The 21,462-nt window shown below is 45.3% G+C and overlaps 1 protein-coding gene across 1 annotated transcript in view; it reads right to left on the reverse strand.

Moving 5' to 3' along the window:
- Positions 1-21,462, reverse strand: part of svep1 (sushi, von Willebrand factor type A, EGF and pentraxin domain containing 1) — a 143,421-nt gene that overhangs the window by 100,507 nt on the left and 21,452 nt on the right. Inside the window, exon 2 of the mRNA XM_024011308.2 lies at positions 1,322-1,577. Within this exon, the coding sequence (XP_023867076.2) occupies positions 1,322-1,577 (256 nt within the window). The remainder of the gene's footprint in view (positions 1-1,321; positions 1,578-21,462) is intronic.

Consider the following 21,462-nt stretch of genomic DNA (forward strand, 5'->3'; position numbering starts at 1 on the left):
AATGTTATGTAGGCTACGCTAAGCCAGGGCTGGATAAACTTATCTGCCTCACTCATAAATAATAACAAAAGAAGAAGGATTGGCTGAGTGATTGTTCTTCCTGAGAAGTAGGAACCGAACAAAGAGCATTGTGGGCCAGATGTTTGAGGATTGTGTTCGGTCAAGGGTTTGGGGTCGGCAGGGGTAAAGACCTGGGTTCAAATGTTTTAGCTACACTTAATTGAGCTTGCCTGGTGCAATGGAATCAATGGTATAGGGCTGGAGTGGAAACTATGGCTGAAACTGGGACTGGGGCTGAAAATATGGCTGAAACTGGGGCTGGGGCTGAAAATATGGCTGAAACTGGGACTGGAGCTGAAGCTATGGCTGAAACTGGGGCTGAAGCTATGGCTGAAGCTGGGGCTGAAGCTATGGCTGAAGCTGGGGCTGAAGCTATGACTGAAGCTGGGGCTGGAGATATGGCTGGAGCTGGGGCTATAGGGTTGAGGAACTGGTGTTTGGGTTGGGGTTGGCAGAGCCAGGGAGCAGACTTGGAGAGGGAGAGTCATTGAAACAGAGACACACGGCATGGAGCCCTGATAACATGCACTGGCTGCCTTGGCTCACACTCTGACAACCTTATCCCTCTCTCAGTCTGACAGAAGTGATTTACCACTGTCTAGTTTCTAATAGGCTGCGTCCTAAATGGAACACTATTCACGGTTCGGCTCTTGCATGTGGTTGTTTTATGGTCCGATGCAACTGATGTCTGAGAAACGATGACTCCAGTACTATTTCTGGGTTCTGCTCCCTCACATGGACTGTGGGAATGGAGAATGTATTTTACCTCATTTTTTATGGTGTTATGTGTTGGCTAGACACAGGAGACATACAGGGCAAACTGTGTGCATGATGTGGATGGAATTCCGGTGAAATTTAAAAATTCCTTCCCACTGGGCGCAGACGTCAGTTTAACATTCGTTTTTATTTACGTTTAGTTGAGTTGTCAGGTTAAAAGACAAAATTCCCTTAAGTTGATGACTTTTTGCAATTCCAATCTGTTTTCCACGTTGTTTCAACGTCACCACATAGATTTGTTTTGTTTGAAATGACGTGGAAACAACGTTCATTCAACCAGTTTTGACCAGTGTGTTAGTCACATAGGGCTGCTGTAACCTTAGTTGAGAAAAATATATCCTACTCAATACTTCCTTGTGCTAGCCTGGGTACCAGTCTGTTTGTGCTATCATTCCATGTTTGTCATGACAAGGAATGACAAGGAGTGAAAAGATAGCGCGAACAGACCGGTACCCAGGCTATTCAAGTGCCCCTTCCGCCTCACCTTCGTGCAGTGCACGGCGAGCCAGGGCCTCGAACTCTGCAAAGTTGTGTACTAGGTAGCAGTGCTGGTCCTTAGGGTGTGAGGCCATGTCATGTAACTCCCTGATGTTCCCCTGCCAGATCCCCAGGGTGTAGATCTCCACCCCCTGCTCCCTCAGAGCAGCTGCCACCGGGCGAGGGTCGCCCCCGTTGGAGTAGCCGTCCGTTATCAGGAAGATCACCTTGGTGGCATTGGCCCGCGAGTGACGCAGGATTTGCTGTGGGAGAATGAGAAGATTAGAAAATTAAGAGATTGGTAGAATTGATACAGGAATGGATGGTGGATTTGCTGTGGAAGAATGAGAGGATTTGAAGAATGAATACAGGTGTGAATGGATGGTGGATTTGCTATGGTGGAATGAGAGGATTAGAAGAATGAATTCAGGGTGTGAATGAATGGTGGATTTGCTGTTGTTGAATGAGAGGTTTTGAAGAATGAATACAGGTGTGAATGAATGGTGGATTTGCTGCTGTTGAATGAGAGGTTTTGAAGAATGAATACAGGTGTGAACGGATGGTGGATTTACTGTGGTAGAATGAGAGGATTTGAAGAATGAATACAGGTGTGAATGGATGGTGGATGTTGTTGGATCGTCATCAGGTCCTGCACAGGGTGAAGTGAATACAGTAACCATGTCTATAGCAAATGCATTCAGCCTTTACAGCAGCAGCCAGCTAACCACTAGAACATTAGAGCAACCCTGTTATAGCAGAGTGGAGCTGCTGCAGACACACACATGGGTTCAAACACCATTCAAAATCATTTCAAGTACTTTATCTGCATTTGATGGAGCTTGCCTGGCGGAATGGGACCAATAGAATAGTCCAAAAGTGTAAACGCTGCCCATCTGGCTTTTCTAGGCAGGTTAAAGCAAACCAAGTATTTTAATGATTTCAAATAGTATTTGAACCCAGGACAGGACTGCCTCTCTGATTCAGAGGGGTTGGGTTAAATGCGGAAGACACATTTCAGTAGAATGCATTCAGTTGTACAACTGACTAGGTATCCCCCTTTCCCTTTCCTTAGACACATGGTCTGGTTCGCATGCACTAAGTTTAGCTGGAGTTTGCAACAAATCCCTGTACAATTAGGCAGGCCATTAAAGACACAGAGAAACAATATTTCCACAGCCCAGAAGTTAAATCCTAGAGAGAGAAAGAGTGTGAGAGACATCTGCTCTGCTGGTCTGCGCTGCTCTACTGTACTGTACATAACACGGCAAGCCAGGCCTGCTACAGTTGGTATGTTTACTTGGAATGAAATTAATTTAAATGGTATGGATGTGAGGAAAAGGGGAAAACAAGGACTATAAAGAAGATGGGGGAGTGAAAATAAGATGGCGTGAGTGTGAGACATTAACGGAGAGATGTTGGCCTAAAGGGTAGTTCAATAAAATACGTTTATATAATGGAGAGAGTGAGACAGAGAGTGAGGGAGAGGAAAAATGAGAGAGTGTGACAAAGAGTGAGGGAAAGATAATGGAGAGAGGGAACGTGAGAGGATTGGAGACATGGTTGTAAGGACGTGACCAAGGAGAGAAGTAGAGAGAGGTAGAGAGAGAGAGAGTGGGAGGGAGAGAGCGAGAGATAGAGAAAAGAGAGAGAGAGAGGAGAGAGAGAAAAAAGAGAGAGAGAGCGAGGGAGAGGGAGAAGGAGAGAAAGAAAATAAAGAAAGGAAGAGGAAGCTGGTGTTCTGTTCTTTATTGTCTAACTGGCTGCACTTCAAGCATCTCCGGCGGGGTAAAGTAATTACAGAGGCCGTGAAGCGAMGGAAGGAAGGATGGAGAGATGGAGGACAGAGAAGGGGAGGGAGGAAAAGCCTGGCTTCTCTGATCCTCTCTTCAAAGTCACCAGAGAGGCACCCTGGTTCTCATCCCAGCCTTCCAGGCCTCTCTGCCGCCCGCTCCCAGCTGTCAGTGCACCCAGGCAGGCTGATTCGTTACGGTGAGGGGCCTCGCTGATTCTCCCTCCCTGGTTCMCCCTCCCTGGTTCTCCCCTGGACCTAAACCGTCTGCTGTCACCAAACCACAGTGATGTCATTGTGGGCTGCGCTCCGGATGGGATGGAGTAGAGGAGAGAGAGCGATGACTGAGAGAGAAGTGTGTGTTTTGGGGTGTTTTAGGGTATTTTATGAGGTGCTCAAAGGTCTGTGGGGTTGCAAGGGTTTGTGTTGGGGTGTGAGACGACGGCTGGTGGCTGGTGGTGAGCAGGGGGGTGACACCGCTGAGTGTTTATTTATTTAATTTTTTTCACCTTTATTTAACCAGGTAGGCCAGTTGAGAACAAGTTCTCATTTACAACTGCGACCTGGCCAAGATAAAGCAAAGCAGTGCGACAAAAACAACAACACAAAGTTACACATAAACAAACGTACAGTCAATAACACAAAATAAAATTAAAATAAGCAAATCTATGTACAGTGTGTGTAAATGTAGAAGAGTAGGGAGGTAGGCAATAAATAGGCCCTAGAGGCGAAAATAATTACAATTTAGCATTAATACTGGAGTGACAGATGTGCAGATGATGATGTGCAAGTAGAGATACTGGGGTGCAAAAGAGCAAGAGGGTGAAGTTAGAGAGGGAGATATACAACTCCAACTTTAGAGATTTTTGCAATTCGTTCCAGTCATTGGCAGCAGAGAACTGGAAGGAAAGGCGGCCAAAGGAAGTGTTGGCTTTGGGGATGACCAGTGCAATATACCTGCTGGAGCGCGTGCTACGGGCATTGCTATGGTGACCTGTGAGCTGAGATAAGGCGGGGCTTTACCTAGCAAAGAGTTATAGATGACCTGGAGCCAGTGGGTTTGGCGACAGATATGTAGTGAGGGCCAGCCAACGAGAGCATACATGTCGCAGTGGTGGGTAGTATATGGGGCTTTGGTGATAAAACGGATGGCACTGTGATAGACTACATCCAGTTTGCTGAGTAGAGTGTTGGGGGCTATTTTGTAAATGACATTGCCGAAGTCAAGGCGGCATGAGTGAAGGAGGCTTTGTTGCGAAATAGGAAGCTGATTCTATATTTAATTTTGGATTGGAGATGCTTAATGCGAGTCTGGAAGGAGAGTTTACAGTCTAACCAGACACCTAGGTATTTGTAGTTGTCCACATATTCTAGGTCAGAACCGTCCAGAGTAGTGATGCTAGTCAGGCGGGAGGGTGTGGGCAGCAATCGGTTGAAGAGCATGCACTTAGCTTTGTGTGTGTATGTATACATTGTATATATAGCTACACACACACACACACGCTGCTACACACACACGCACGGACACACGTATCCACACAAAATGTTCTTATATCACTTATAAAACGTAGGTTAGAGTTTTTCGTCATGAATCTTGTTCTAAAGGCAGCTCTGCAGAGTGGTCACTAGCTGGCACAGCCACAAAGTCATCAAATCTGACCTTAACCTTAACCACACTGCTAACCCTAATGCCTAACCCTAACCCTAACCTTTAAATTAATTGTTTTCATAGATATTTACAGTATAGCCAATTTTGACTTTGCAGCTGGCCTATCTAAGGGGAAATCGCTCAGTTCTGCCTCCAGGACACAACTCGTGACAATAAACATCAACCTGCATATAAAACAGTTGTGGGCCTCACTAATTGTAGGATTTGGCAGCTCGCATACGAAACACTCCTTTTGGCATGACGCCTTTGGTGTGTGTGTGTGGTGTGTGTGTGTATGTGTGTGTGTGTGTGTGTGTGTGTGTGTGTGTGTGTGTGTGTGTGTGTGTGTGTGTGTGTGTGTGTGTGTGGTGTTGGTGGTGTGTGTGTGTGTGTGTGTGTGTGTGTGTGTGTCTGGTGTGTGGTGTGTGTGTGTGGGGGGGGGGGGGGGAACTTTTGATACTGTACAGAGTACATCTCATGCATTTCCTCAGGCCTACTGTGAGATACATCCATCCAAGAACGTCCTACTGTGAAATCATCCATCCAAGAAAGTCTATGTAGAAATCCATCAAGAAGTCCTACTGTGAGATACATCCATCCAAGAAGTCCTACTGTGAGATACATCCATCCAAGAAAGGTCCTACTGTGGGAGATACATCCATCCAAGAAAGTCCTACTGTAAGATACATCCATCCAAGAAAGTCCTACTGTGAGATACATCCATCAAGAAAGATAGAAGGCAGCAGCAATAGGATAGTGTACAGTTGAAGTTGAAAGTTTACATAGACTTAGGTTGGAGTCATTAAAACTTGTTTTTTTCAACCACTCCACAAATGTCTTGTTAACAAACTATAGTTTTGGCAAGTCGGTTAGGACATATACTTTAAGTCATTTTTCCAAAATATTGTTTACAGACAGATTATTTCACTTATAATTCACTGTATTACAATTCCAGTGGGTCAGAAGTTTACATACACTAAGTTGTCTGTGCCTTTAAACAGCTTGGAAAATCCCAGAAAATTATGTCATGGCTTTAGAGTCAATTGGAGGTGTACCTGTGGATGTATTTCAAGGCTACCTTCAAACTCAGTGCTCTTTGCTTGACATCATGGGGAAATCTAAATAAATCAGCTAAGACCTCAGAGAAAAAAACTTGGAGACCTCCACAAGTCTGGTTCATCCTTGGGAGCAATTTCCAAACGCCTAAAGGTACCACGTTCAGCATACCGCTCAGGAAGGAGACGCATTCTGTCGCCTACAGATGAATGTGCTTTGGTGCGAAAAGTGCAAATCAATCCCAGAACAACAGCAAAGGACCTTGTGAAGATGCTGGACGAAAGAGGTACAAAAGTATCTATATCCACAGTAAAACGAGTCCTATATCGACATAACCTGAAAGGCCGCTCAGCAAGGAAGAAGCCATTTCTCCAGAACCGCCATAAAAAAAAACAGACAACGGTTTGCCCAACGCACATGGGGACAAAGGTCGTACTTTTTGGAGAAATGTTCTCTGGTCTGATGAAACAAAAATAGAACTGTTTGGCCATAATGACCATCGTTATGTTTGGAGGAAAAAGGGGGAGGCTTCCAAGATGGCAGAATCATGTTGTGGGTGTGCTTTGCTGTCCTTTAGGGACTCGTGCACTTCACAAAATAGATGGCATCATGAGGTAGGAAAATTATGTGGATATATTGAAGCAACATCTCAAGACATCAGTCAGGAAGTTAAAGCTTGGTCGCAAAATGGGTCTTCCAAATGGACAATGACCCCAAGCACACTTCCAAAGTTGTGGCAAAATGGCTTAAGTCAAGTCAAGGTATTGGAGTGGCCATCACAAAGCCCTGACCTCAATCCCATAGAAAATGTCTGTGCAGAACTGCAAACGCGTGTGCGAGCAAGGAGGCCAACAAACCTGACTCAGTTACACCAGCTCTGTCAGGAGGAATGGGCCAAAATTCACCCAACTTATTGTGGGAAGGTTGTGGAAGGCTACCCGAAACGTTTGACACAAGTTAAACAATTTAAAGGCAATGCTACCAAATACTAATTGAGTGTATGTAAACTTCTGACCCATTGGGAATGTGATGAAAGAAATAGAAGCTGAAATAAATCCTTCTCTCTACTATTATTCTGACATTTCACATTCTTAAAATAAAGTGGTGATCCTAACTGACCTGAGACAGGGAATCTTTACTAGGATTAAATTACAGGAATTGTGAAAAACTGAGTTTAAATGTATTTGGCTAAGGTGTATGTAAACTTCAACTGTAAGTGTGTCTGTATTTGTAGCTTAGATTTCTGTCAAAGCTTTAGAGAGAGAAAGAGAGAAGGGGAGAGAGAGAGAGAGAGAAGGGGAGTACCAGCTGCTCAGCAGGCTCTGCTCACACTTACAGTCCCTGTTGTTCCATAAGGTGTATTTTTACCWGTTTTTTTCTTCTGATTCTACTGCTTGCATCAGTTACCTGATGTGGAATAGAGTTCCAAGTAGTCACGACTGTCTGCCTCCCATAGTCTGTTCTAGACTTGGGGACTCTTACACTAGCCCAAGCCAATGGCATGTACCAGATGCTCAGCAGGCTCTGCTCACACTTACTGGTCCGAGGCCAAACCACACGACTAACAACATTGGACACTTTATGGAACACAAAGCCCTCACTATCTCACCCTGGAATATCCAAGGCCTGAGGTCATCTGCCTTTGGCCTAAAGAGCAGGAACCTGGACTTCACCAAAGAAATCAGAAATAGAGACATTGTCATCCTACAAGAAACATGGTATAGAGGAGACGGACCCACTGGTTACCCTCTAGGTTACAGAGAGCTGGTAGTCCCATCCACCAAACTACCAGGTGTGAAGCAGGGAAGGGATTCAGGGGGTATGCTAATTTGGTATAGAGCAGACCTAACTCACTCTGTTAAATTKATCAAAACAAMAACATTTTACATTTGGCTAGAAATTCAAAAGGAAATGATCTTAACAGAGAAAAATGTCCCCCCACTAGAATCCCCATACTTTGATGACAGCTTCTTCATCCTGGAGGGGGAAATCAATCATTTCTGGGCCCAGGGAAATGTCTGTGGCGACCTAAATACCAGAACTGGACAAACACCTGACACCTTCAGCACACAGGGGAACAAACACCTACCTGGAGGTGACAGCATTCCCTCCCCCATATGCCCCCCTAGACACAACTATGACAACTTAACCAACAAAAACTGGTCACAACTCCTGCAGCTCTGTTGCACGCTGGGTATGCACATAGTCAACGGTAGGCTTAACGGGGACTCCTATGCTCCTATGGTAGGTACACCTATAGCTCATSTCTTGGCAGTAATACTGTAGAATACTTTATCACTGACCTCAACCCAGAGTCTCTCAGAGCGTTCACAGTCATCCCACTGACACCCCTATCAGATCACAGCAAAATCACAGTCTAATTGTGTCATGCCCTGATCTGTATCACCTGTCCTTGTGCTTGTCTCCACCCCCCTCCAGGTGTCACCCATCTTCCCCATTATCCCCTGGGTACTTATACCTGTGTTCTCTGTTTGTCTGGGCCAGTTCGTCTTGTTTGTCATGTCAACCAGCATATTTTCTCAGCTCCTGCTTTTCCCCAGTCTCTCTTTTTCTCGCCCTCCTGGTTTTGACCCTTGCCTGTCCTGACTTTGAGCCCGCCTGCCTGACCACTCTGCCTGGCCCTGAGCCTGCCTGCCGTCCTGAACCTTTGTCCCACTACTCTGGATTATCGACCCCTGCCTGCCTTGACCTGTCGTTTGCCTGCCCCTGTTGCTGTAATAAACATTGTTACTTCAACACAGTCTGCATTTGGGTCTTACCTGAAATGTGATYGTACAAATTGGCCATGACTGACCCAGCAGACTTGGACCAGCTCCGCAACGCCATCTCCTCCCAAGGAGCCACCATTGGTAGGCACGAGTATTTGCTTTGCGACCTGATTGAAAGGTTCCAGGACGTGGCCTAACGTCACGATCTAGAATTGGACGCATTGTGGGAGCATTTCCGTGGGTTGCCTACTAGGCAGCCTACCACAATGGTAACCTCCCAGCCCCTCAGTAACCCGGCTGGTAGCAGCGCCATCACCCCGGTTTCCCGGGAAACCCGGGAACCTACGATGGAGATTCCAGAACCTGCCGGGCCTTTCTCTCCCAGTGCTCCCTCGTTTTCGAGCTGCAGCCTTCTTCGTTCCCCTCGGACCACTCAAGGATAGCGTACATTATTACGCTGAGGGCACTCGCCTGTGCCACGACGGTGTGGGAGCAACAATCCGCCGTATGTCTCAGTCTGGAGGTATTTGTGGCGGAGGTGAGAAAAGTTTTCGAGGCTCCAGTGTCCGGGAGAGAGGCTGCCCAGAAGTTACTCCAGCTTTGGCAGGACTCCCTCAGTGTGGCAGACTATGTGGTGGATTTCCGCACGCTAGCAGCGGAGGGTGCCTGGAACCCAGAAGCGCTGTTCAACATGTTCCTGCACGGATTATCGGAGGAAGTAAAGGACGAGCTTGCAGGCAGGGAACTACCGACGGATCTCTACTCACTCATTGCTTTGACTATCCGGATCAATGGACAGCTATGGGAATGTAGGAGGGAGAAGTGGTCTGATTGCGGTCCCAATCGCTCACTCAAGGATCCCACCTTGCATCTGATGAACTCCGGAAGTCCCCGGCGTCTACGCCCCAGAGAGGATCCGAGTTTACCCGAGTTCCTCCAAGAGCCTCCGAAGTCTGCCGATTTACCTCTTACTGAGCCGATGCAGCTCGGCAGGGCTATGCTGTCTCCAGCCGAACACGTACACAGACTTAACACCCAGAGTTGTCTGTATTGTGGTACTGCCGGTCATTATGTGTCTACAGTACCTGTCCTTTCAAGAGACCTAGCTCATTGGTAGGAATGAGTACACTGGTGGGTCTTAAGGACAATTTTGCTTCTCCCCCTACTCGACCCCCTCTCCATGCCACCCTGCTGTGGGGCGACCAGTCCAAGTCTCTCCAGATACTCATCGACTCAGGGGGCCGATATGAGTCTTACGGATGTTGCCCTGGCGTCCAAGCTGGGCATTCCTACTCAATCCCTCTCCATTCCCATGAATGTTAGAGCGCTGGATGGATGCTCTATAGGCTGGGTCACACACCATACCACCCCCATCAACCTACGAGTGTCGGGGAACCACAGTGAGATGATCCAATTCCTGCTAATTGAGTCTCCACAGGTTCCTGTGGTATTTGGATTCTCTTGGCTCCAGCGACACAATCCCTCGATTGACTGGTCTACTGGTGCCATCGTGGGCTGGAACCCGTTCTGTCATTACCTGAAATCATCTCTGCCTGCCCCAGGACGTCTTCCTGGGGGCTTGGAAATTGCCCTGAGCCTCTCTGCCATTCCCGCGGAGTACCAGGACCTCCGGGAGGGGTTCAGTAAGACCGGGGCCTCTTTGCTTCAGCAACACCGACCGGTATCCGGTTAGGCCGGATGCGCTGGCACACCGCTATAGCCCCGCGGCTACCCCCCCCCCCCCCCGTAAGCCGAGACCTTTCCCCTATGCTCCAAAATCATTAGCCCCTCCGCTGTTCGTCTTCTGTTGCCCCGTACCCTCCGTATACTTCCTATTTTTCATGTGTCTAGATGTAAACGTGATATCTTGAACAGAGCAATATTCAATCAATAGGCATCAAAGCCAAAGGAACTGAATAATATTAAGAAATGCTATAGATGGAAGGACAGTAGTGTGGAAACCTACCAAAAAACAATTAGGCAACAACAAATTAAATCCCTTTCAGACAGCATTGGATAAATGTTCCACTGTAATAGTGAAGGTGTAACTTGGCAGTAGAAAATCTAAAGAGAATATTTGACCTCTCACCTTCTCTATCAAATCAAAACATTTCTAAAAGAAAACCAGACAAAATGAATAACAATGACATAATGGTTTGTTGAAGAATGCAAAAACCTAAGAAAGAAATTGAGAAACCTATCCAACCAAAAACATAGAGACCCAGAAAACCTGAGCCTACGCCTTCACTACGGTGAATCACTAAAACAATACAGAAATACACTACGGAAAAGAAGGAACAGCACGTCAGAAAACAGCTCAATGTAATTGAAGAATCCATAGACTCTAACCACTTCTGGGAAAATTGGAAAACATTAAACAAAACAACAACACGAAGAGTTATCTATCCAAAACGGAGATGTATGGGTAAACCACTTCTCTATAACAAAGAACAAACAGAAAAAACATATACATGGTCAATACAAATCTTAGAATCAACTATTACAGACTACCAGAACCCACTGGATTCTCCAATTACATTGAATGAACTACAGGACAAAATACAAACCCTCCATCCTAAAAAGGCCTGTGGTGTTGATGGTATCCTCAATGAAATGATCAAATATACAGACCACAAATTCCAATTGGCTATACTTAAACTCTTTAACATCCTCCTTAGCTCTGGCATCTTCCCCAATATTTGGAACCAAGGACTGATCACCCCAATCCACAAAAGTGTAGACACATTTGACCCCAATAACTACCATGGGATATGCGTCAACAGCAACCCTGGGAAAACAATGACCTGAACAAATGTCAAATTGGCGTTTTACCAAATTACCGTACGACAGACCACGTTTTCACCCTGCAAACCCTAATTGACAAACAAACAAACCAAAACAAAGGCAAACTCTACTCATGCTTTGTTGATTTAAAAAAAAAATGTGACTCAATTTGGCATGAGAATCTGCTATACAAATTTATGGAAAAAATCCATGTAAAAAGTGGGCCTTCAAAATTTGAAAAAACACACATTTCTTTCCACAGGGGTGTGGGGTGAGACAGGGATGCAGCTTAAGCTCCACCCTTTTCAACAGATATGTCAACGAATCGGCGAGGACGCTAGAACAGTCTGCAGCACCCAGCCTCACCCTACTAGAATCTGATGTCAAATGTCTACTGTTTGCGGATGATCTGGTGCTTCTGTCCCCAACCAAGGAMGGCCTACAGCAGCACCAAGATCTTCTGCACAGATTCTGTCAGACCTGGGCCCTGACAGTAAATCTCAGTAAGACAAAAATAATGGTGTTCCAAAAAAGGTCCAGTTGCCAGGATCAGAAATACAAATTCCATCTAGACACCGTTGCCCTAGAGCACACGAAAAACTATACATACTTCAGCCTAAACATCAGCACCACAGGTAACTTCCGCAAAGCTGTGAACGAGCTGAGCGACAAGGAAAGAAGGTCCTTCAAAAGGAACATAACATTCGACACACCAATTGAATCAGTTATAGAACCCATTGTCCTTTATGGTTGTGAGGTCTGGGATCCGCTCACCAACCAAGAATTCACAAAATGGGACAAACACCAAATTGAGACTCTGCATGCAGAATTATGCAACAATATCCCCAGCGTACAATGTAAAACACCAAATAATACATGCAGAGCAGAATTAGGCTGATACCCGCCAATTATCAAAATCCAGAAAAGAGCCATTCAATTCTACAACCACCTAAAAGGAAGTGATAACCAAACCTTCCATAACAAAGCCATCACCTACAGAGAGATGAACCTGGAGAAGAGCCACCTAAGCAAGCAGGTCCAGGGGCTCTGTTCACAAACACAAACAGACCCAACAGAGCCCCAGGACAACAACATAATTAGACCCAACCAAATCATGAGAAAACAAAAATGGATTACTTGACACATTGGAAAGAATTTACAAAAAACTAGAATGCTATTTGGCCCTAAACAGAAATTACACAGTGGCAGAATACCTGACCCAAAATTAAGGAAATCTTTGACTATGTAAAGACTCAGTGAGCATAGCCTTGCTATTGAGAGAGGCCGCCATAGGCAGACCTGGCTCTCAAAAGAAGACAGGCTATGTCTACACTGCCCACAAAATGAGGAGAAACTGAGCTGCACCTCCTGCCAAATGTATGACTATATTATAGACACATATTTCCCTCAGATTACACAGACCTACAAAGAATTTGAAAACAAACCAAATATTGATAAACTCCCATATCTATTGGGTGAAATACCACAGTGTGCAATCACAGCAGCACAATTTGTGACCTGTTGCCATAAGAAAAGGGCAATCAGTGAAGAACAAACAGCATTGTAAATGCAACCTATATTTACGTTTATTTATTTTCCCTTTTGTACTTTAACTATTTGCACATCATTACAACACTGTATTTGACATAATATGACATTTTGGAATGTCTTTATTCTTTTGGAACTCTTGTGTAGTGGTTACTGTACATTTTGTTCTTGTTTATTTCACTTTTGTTTATTATCTATTTCACTTGCTTCGGCAATGTAAACATATGTTTCCCATCAATCAATCAAATGTATTTATAAAGCCGTTTTTCTACCTCAGGCAACGTCACAAAGTGCTGTACAGAAACCCAGCCTAAAATCCCAAACAGCAAGCAACYCAGATGTAGAAGCACGCCAATAAAGCCCTTAAATTGAATTGAGAGAGCGAGAGAGATAGTAGAGATTCCAAAGACTCTGGAGAATAATGTCAGGAAACTGCATTCCAAAACGCCTCACACACTTTGGCAAGCGAGCAGAGTGGAGAGATGAGAAGAGTGATCCATATGTGCAGAGCTGCTGGTGAAGATATTCTCACACACACACACACTGTCATTAAAACAGCAATGGTAGAGGTGGGAATAGCCACCGCAGTGGTGCATCTAATGTGAACAGATGCTGCATTGACTTGAGTGAGGCACATTGGTTGAGATATTACAAGGGACTGATGCAAGACTGATGCCAGACGAACAAAAGATATTGCCGGGAGGTTCTAACACCTTATGGGGCCATCATGGTGCCAATGTCCTCAGGCCATTCATCAAATCAAAAGGATCTATATGCCTGGCAGTAGTCCAGAATATTTACTAAGATCCTCCCCTCGCTCTCCATCCCTTGACCGCCCAGTGTCTTTGGTCAAAGGCTCCGGCACACCTGGCTCTATACGATCTGTGGTTAATCCCATCTCTTGTCATTTGGCTGCTCCTGTGGCTGTGGCCACATGCTTACAAGCTACTTTAGACTAGTGTTGAGATGCACCCAAGGAAGTAAGGATGTCTGCCTGATGCAGGCTGGGGGTTTTGTTCAGCACACCTGAAGGAACATTCTCTTGGGGTCACTGAGGTAAAATGGAGGACGGATTACCGAGAGAGAAAGAGAAAAGAAGTCTTCCTATCATTTGTTCATGCCTCTTTCTCCAAAGGAAAATCTTTCTTTTGAGGCATTCCAGAGTGGATAAAAAACACAAACCAACTGCATCCGTTTGGAAAGCTGCTCTCCCCGCCCCTCAGTTGGAAGTCGAGAGTGTTTGTTTTGACATGGTATCTGTTCTTGGCTAGGGTGGCCAGAATAACAACAACAACCCAGAGCCAATCAAAACACGACACCCCCTTAAACGGATGCTAGTAGACTCAACTTTGCCACCATTGAGAAATATCTCATAAGTGTTTACGTCTTTCAGTTGAGCTTCAGTGTTTACAAAGTCTACTCTGTAAAAWAGCATTCAATCTTTATTAATCCCCCTAACATGTTTTTCTATGGTAGACATGACAGCTTCCTCTCTCTGTCTCAACACCTACTAGACAGGGGAAGGGTCATCTTCGGGTGGTCTATTAAAACTATTTCACCTTCAAACTACAGTTTTTTCATTATATCTATGTAGATAGGGAAGCACAAGTGTTTTCTTRGTTGACTTATTCATTTCCCTTCATGCATTGTTTCTCTGATGCCCTACCTACACACACCCACAAAGGATAGTCTCCTTGGGCTTCTGCCACAACATCATTTTTGGTCCCCTGTATCCTGCTAATTACCTCCATATTTGTGGTGCCCTCATTTTAAAAAACGTTCCAAACTCAATTACAACGTCTACCTTCTCAAACACAGGAATTAGAGCGTAGCCTAACTCCCTCCTTGAGGAGAGGAACCCTGTTCAGTGTAACTCCATTCCAATGACAGTTACAGACACAAGGTAGAAAGCGGCCATCAACTCAAAGACATTGTCTGCGTATAAAGGGACCCTATTCCCTCTATAGTGCACTACTTTTGACCAGTGGTGCACTATAGACCTATAGGAAATAACGTGTCATAGGTCTCTAGTCAAAAGTAGTGTAGTGCACTATATAAGGAATAGGTTGCCATTTGGGACTCACCCCTTGTCAGTCTGACACTCTACAGTGGCACGTAGTGAAAAGCAAACCCCATTCTAATTGTATGAGCAAATCCCTGTGAAGCGCTGCTTGTAAAGATCTGTCCGTCACCACTATACACACGCACAAAGTGTTTAACTGTCCAGGCCAGCAACAGTGAGAGGTGGAGAGTTGAGTGGAGAGTGGACACACACTCACGCAATTACCAGAGACAGTGTTGCGAAGTAAAGGACTAACACACTACATTGTGCTGTTTCTGTTTGTGTGTGTTTGTGTGTGTGTGCAAATCTAATTCCAAACTGTAATGCAGAGCTACAAAGCTGTTATCCCACGGTCGAAAATTAAACCCATTCGATTAATTCGCTGCTATAGTACACTGGTGCAAAGCGTTAAATAAGACATTTAACATGTCAAAGCCCCAATCAGATGCATAAAATGAGACATTTAGAAGTCAGCGTGTTCCAATCAAATGTGACATCCTGTGGAAGTGGAAGNCTCGGACATAAATGTTGAGGAAACCATATGTGTGTAAAACAGGCAGCTTTTTTTTTTTAGATGAGCCGGTCCTTTAAGGGCTACAGCGAATCACCTGGCCTCCACACGGTACAACGCCCATCTGATCCAATAGGAGAGGGTTGCTACTGTCTATCACGCAAAGAAGGGGAAGAAGACAGCTGGACTGAATATACAGAGAGGGAGGTGTGAATGGCTTCTCAGCTAAATTGACGAACACGTTCGGCTCCTGTGCGTGCCAGGCGAACAAAAGGCTGGACCAGACTGAACTGAAACTCATGGCGAGCTTATGGAAAAACTGTCTTTGAATGAATCTGCAAGAGTCAGCAAATGACGACGGCAAAAATGATTCAAATTAAGGACGAGCGGCAGGTGTGTGACATTCTCCTGACGCTAGCCGTGACACGTAAAAAAAAAAAATCCTTGTTCAAATGTCCATATCCCGACCCTGGAATCTCAGTCACTCGCTTATGAACATAGACTTCTACTATACAGGTGTAATGATACATGAAATAAGAGCGACTGCATGCCCTCTCGTTGATTGAATAGGCAGATGGCACTTGTAGAGGAGACAGGAACATATTTTATGTAAACCCTTGTCTTTAGCCTTTCTTAATGTGTGTTAGTGGTTAGCATTGGGGCAACTCTCCTAATATAACCGTGTGGCTCAGTTGGGGCTCATTTCGTAGAGCATGGCACACGGCACCATGGTTGAAAATATGAAAACGGACTCACTCTCTATTGTAAGTCGCTAAAATGTAATAGTCATCTCTTTCTGTCAATGTCCCCCCCTTCATTCTCCCAATGGGAGATTAACATTCCAGAGAGTTGACTTCCTGGTGCTGTCAAGCCCTCCAGCAGAGTTTATGAACCACGTTGCGCATTACAGTCAAAATATGTGATATTGGTTTTAAAAAACGTCTGATAAATGATGGGTTCTTCTGGGGATTTTGCACATGACAGAGAGAGAGAGAGACTTTCGCAAGACTAAATTAAGGACTGGAGAGGTTCTGGGATACTTCAAAGGTTCTCTAACACACATAGTCTTCAGTCGCTGGACACACACACAGACACACACATTGACACCTTCACATATATATTTTTTGGAGGGACACTTGGGGCCTGAATGGCCAAATAGTGTGGATGGAAATGGCAATGAAATGCAACATGGGTAATGAATGAGGAGAACCTTGCAGGTCATGAAGTGTGACGACTTTCTGAGCTTCATTAGTGGAATAGATAGAGATACCGAATACAGTCTGCAAAAGGTGGTGCTTTTAATGTTCTGTATCTAGTCTGTCTCTTATACACATCTAGATGTGTATAAGAGACAGGAGTTGGAAGTCTGGGGGGGCAGGAGGGGAACAGGGGGAGCAGGTAGCTGACTAATGGTGGCTATTCAGCAGTCTGATGTTCTGAAGTCCACAATCAGCTCCTTTGTTTTGCTGACGTTGAGGAAGAGGTTGTTTACCTGGCACCACGCCGTCAGAGTGCCTACCTCCTCCCTGTAGGCTATCTCATCGTTGTTGGTAATCAGGCCTACTACTGTCGTGTCATCAGCTAACTTGATGGTGGAGTTGGAACTGTGTGAGGCCATGCAGTCGTAGGTATACAGGGAGTACAGGAAGAGACTGAAGACCCACCCTTGTGGGGCCCCCGTGATGAGGATTCACTTGGGATCAGCCCGTCAGGAAGTCTAGGACCCAGTTGCACAGGGAGGAGTTCAGTCCCAGGGCCGTGAGCATTGTGGTGAGCTTAGAGGACACTATGGTATTGAAGGCTGAGCTGTAGTTGATAAACGTGGATCTGTCAGAGCGGTAGGAGAATTGGAGAGGGTTGAGTGTGTCGGGGAGGTTAGGAGGTGGTATGGTCTTTGATTAGCCTCTCAAAGCACTTCATGATGACGGAAGTGAGTGCTACGGGTCGGACATCATTCAGTTCAGTTACTTTCCCTTCCTTGGGCACGGGGATGATAATGGACAACTTGAAGCAGGAGGGGATAACGGCCTGAGCTAGAGAGAAATTTAAAATGTCCGAAAACACATCAGCTAGCTGGTCTGCACATGCTCTGAGGGCACGGCTAGGGATGCCATCTGGGTTGTTAGTCTGGGATGCCGTCTTCCCCTGTAGTGTGGTCTCAATCAACTCCAGATGAGGTGGATTGACCTGGCCAGGGCCGTCCGCGCTGGCATTCGCCTCCAGCCAAAACCCCAGCGATCCAAAGCCCCACTTCCCAAAGGCAACAGAGAGGGCCCGCAGACAGATAAGACCTCTGTAATGGACTGGATAGATCACGACTAAGCCTTTAGGATCCACTAGGATCTTCTGCACTAACTGTGGACCAGCCCACCGAGTTAGGCCTTCTTTCTCTCTCTCCTCTGACACCGCCTAGTATATAGGTCCTGGATGGCAGGAAGCTTGGCCCCAGTGATGTCCTGGGCTGTACGCACAACCCTCTGAAGCGCCTTACGGTCAGATGCTGAGCAGTTGCCATACCAGGCGGTGATGCAACCGGTCAGGATGCTCTCGATGGTGCAGCTGTATACATTTTGAGGATCTGGGGACCCATGCCAAATCTTTTCGGTCTCCTGAGGGGGAAAAAGCGTTACCGTGCCCTCTTCACGACTGTCTTGGTGTGTTTGGACCATGATAGCTTGTTGGTGATGTGGACACCAAGGAACTTGAAACTCTTGACCCGCTCCACTATAGCCCCGTCGATGTGAATGGGGGCGTGTTCGGCCCTCCTTTTCCTGTAGTCCACGATCATCTCCTTTATCTTGCTCACGTTGAGGGAGAGGTTGTTGTCCTGGCACCACACTGCCAGTTCTCTGACCTCCTCCCTATAGGCTGTTTCATCGTTGTCGGTGATCAGGACTACCACTGTTGTCGTCAGCAAGCTTAATGATGGTGATGGAGTTGTGCTTGGCTACGCAGTTGTGGGTGAACAGGGAGTACAGGAGGGGACTAAGCACGCACCCCTGAGGGTAGCTTTGGGCTCAAGTATGATAAAGAGACAATACATAGCTGATGATGTACCTAGGGACAAGATACATGTTCTTCTGGTCATTCACTTTTCTGGGAAAATATTCTATGGGTTCTAGAATAGCAGTTTAGTATTCCAGTCCCTGTTAGTTAACTATCTCTCCACACCCCATCTCTCCCCCCTCTCTCTCCCTCCCTCTCTCCCCCCTCTCTCTCCCTCCCTCTCTCTCTTCCTCGCTCTCTCTCTCTCTCTTTCTCTCTCTCTCTCTCCCTCCCTCTCTCTCTTCCTCGCTGTCTCTCTCTCTCTCTCGCTCTCTCTCTCTCAGTGGCTGAGCGAGCCTCACTGATTGGTTTCTCTTGGCACATGTTTGTCTGTTGAGATCTTCAGATAGATCAGTGTCTCTGGAAACTTTTATGTTTTTTAATACGGACAGAACGACGATGGAGTATCAAGTTATTTTCATTGGCCATCATGACTGGTATTGTTAGATAAGGGGTTTTTGCGTTACATTGATTTATGAACAATGATATTGAGTATGAAATACAGCTATATGTAACTACTTGATTGTTATAGCTCCTACAATATACACTTGATACCTATGAATAGGCGTACAATTGGTTTAAAAGAAAATGTTGGACGACAATTCTATAGTGTTATACAGATCCTTGTTCTCTTACTCCGCTGCAGCAACTTTCTGAAGAAAAATAAGTACAAAACAATACATGGTTGCTCGGTAACAACCACTCTTCATGTTTTGATACCATGAATCCAAACGTATTATAATTGTGTGCTTTTGTTTTCCTTCCAAAGATTGTGAATTTTGTGGTGATGGTATCATTTCTCCTGGGATTCATCTCAGGCCAAAACACCACATTTGGAACCTGCTCTGATTATAACGCGCAAGAGTGCGGACGTACACACACAAACACACACACACACACACATACACACACACACTGACACACACATATTTTTTTACTTGGGCTTTGCCTGGCGCAAGTTTATTGAGGCTAAAATCAAAACAGCAGAACTAATTGCTGTTAGTGACTGAAGCCTCACTCCCTCAGACCTGAGCAGCATAAAACTCAACCACAATAAAAACACTGCGGACAAAAACAACCTCGTATAATCTAATCCAAGCCTGACTCTCAACCTCACATTACCAGAGGTTTTACAAATAACTGTCAGCTATTTTATCCCAAAACCACACTGTTGTTCAGCTTGTTACAACCACTGGCTTGTCTTTTACAATGTTGATTTCCTCAGTCTTCAGGTGCATGGGATCACCGCTAACAGCTGTATACGGCTCAGATTCAAGGACGGGGGGGGGACTTCGATCCAGTCACTCTTTGAGCAATCAGTCAAAGATCAAATCAAATCAAAATTGTATTTGTCACATGCGCCCGAATAGAACAGGCGTATACATTACCGTGAAATGCTTACTTACAAGCCCCTAACCAACAATGCAGTTCAAGAAATAGAGTTAAGAAAATATGACTAAATATTATTACTAAATAACTAAAGAAAAAGAGAAAAGTAACACAATAAAATAACAATAACGAGGCTATATACATGGGGCACCGGTACTGAGTCAGTGTGGGGGCTACAGGTTAGTCAAAGTAATTTGTACATGTAGGCAGGAGTAAAGTGACTATGCATAGATAATAAACAGCGAGTAGCAGCAGCGTAAAAACAAAATGGGGGGAGGGGTCAATGTAAATAGTAAATAGTCCGGTGGCCATTTGATGAATTGTTCAGCAGTCGTATGGCTTGGGGGTAGAAGCTGTTGAGGAGCCTTTTGGACCTAAACATGGATCAATTAAACGTTACGGAGAAGAGAAACGCAATTCAATGCAATACAATAAACGTTGCTCATAGCGTTTATTGTATTGCATTGAATACACCACAGACTCCCCACCTCGAAGAGTTGATTTTATGGACTACATCAAGAACCCGTTTTACACTTTTTGCTGCGATCATTAAAAAGAAATCCAGGTCGCAGGGGGACAATAGCTATTCGAGCAAAACAAGCAAAAAAGAAGATGAAGGATATGTAATGCTGCCGTCTGAAATTACATGCATTTAAACTGCCTGGGGGTTTTTCTTCAGGCTTGGCTGCCGTTTGCGTTTCATAGGTTCGCCGTAGGTAGATTGCTTTCCATTTTCATATCCTTAGCTCATTCAAAAGCCTAATTGTGTGTGTGTGTGTCAGTGTGTGTTTTGAGAAACAGGCTTGAGGGTTCGTAATTGCTTCGTCGGGATTAAAGTGCCAATTGAATGATTCCTTTTGGGCCAGTTTTGAAACTGTGGTATGCAGTGATTTCCCCATGGCCGAGGGTATGTTCAGTTGAGCAGGACAGGAGTGGTGATGTGTTTGGCGAAGTCTCTCTAACTAATATGAGACAATTAGGCAGCGAGCGCTGACGCACTAAAGTGTGGAGAACAAGAAACAGAAAAAAATTCTGAAAACTAGAGGCCAAAAGCACAAGATAGGAGAAGCGCAACGAACACGAATGTGCAAAAACACATGATGAATACAAGCACAGTCTCTAAAACACACATGCATGTATGCACACACAAACACACACACACACACACACACACACACTACACCACCACACACCAACACACAACACACACACAACACAACACACACCACACACACACACACACACACACACACAACCACACACACAACCCACACACACACACACACACACACACACACACAACACACACACACACACACCACACACACCACACACACAAAACCAATAACAGCCTGTATTCACAGACACAATCAATTGCCAAAATGGAAAATTAAGTCATTGAACGCACAAGCTTCATTGTGACCACAGAACCACGATTAGTTTCTGCTACCAACCAATGGGCTGGGAGATGGAGCTGTGGTCAGTAATCGTAGAGTACTGGTTGGTTCAGCGGCCCGGTTTTCCATCTCCAGCAAGCAAACACACAAAGACAGGAGACTGTTTCCACAGGACCCCAGAGAGAGGCTG

The sequence above is a fragment of the Salvelinus sp. IW2-2015 genome, linkage group LG3 (assembly GCF_002910315.2).
Source record: "Salvelinus sp. IW2-2015 linkage group LG3, ASM291031v2, whole genome shotgun sequence".
Lineage (NCBI taxonomy): Eukaryota > Metazoa > Chordata > Actinopteri > Salmoniformes > Salmonidae > Salvelinus > Salvelinus sp. IW2-2015.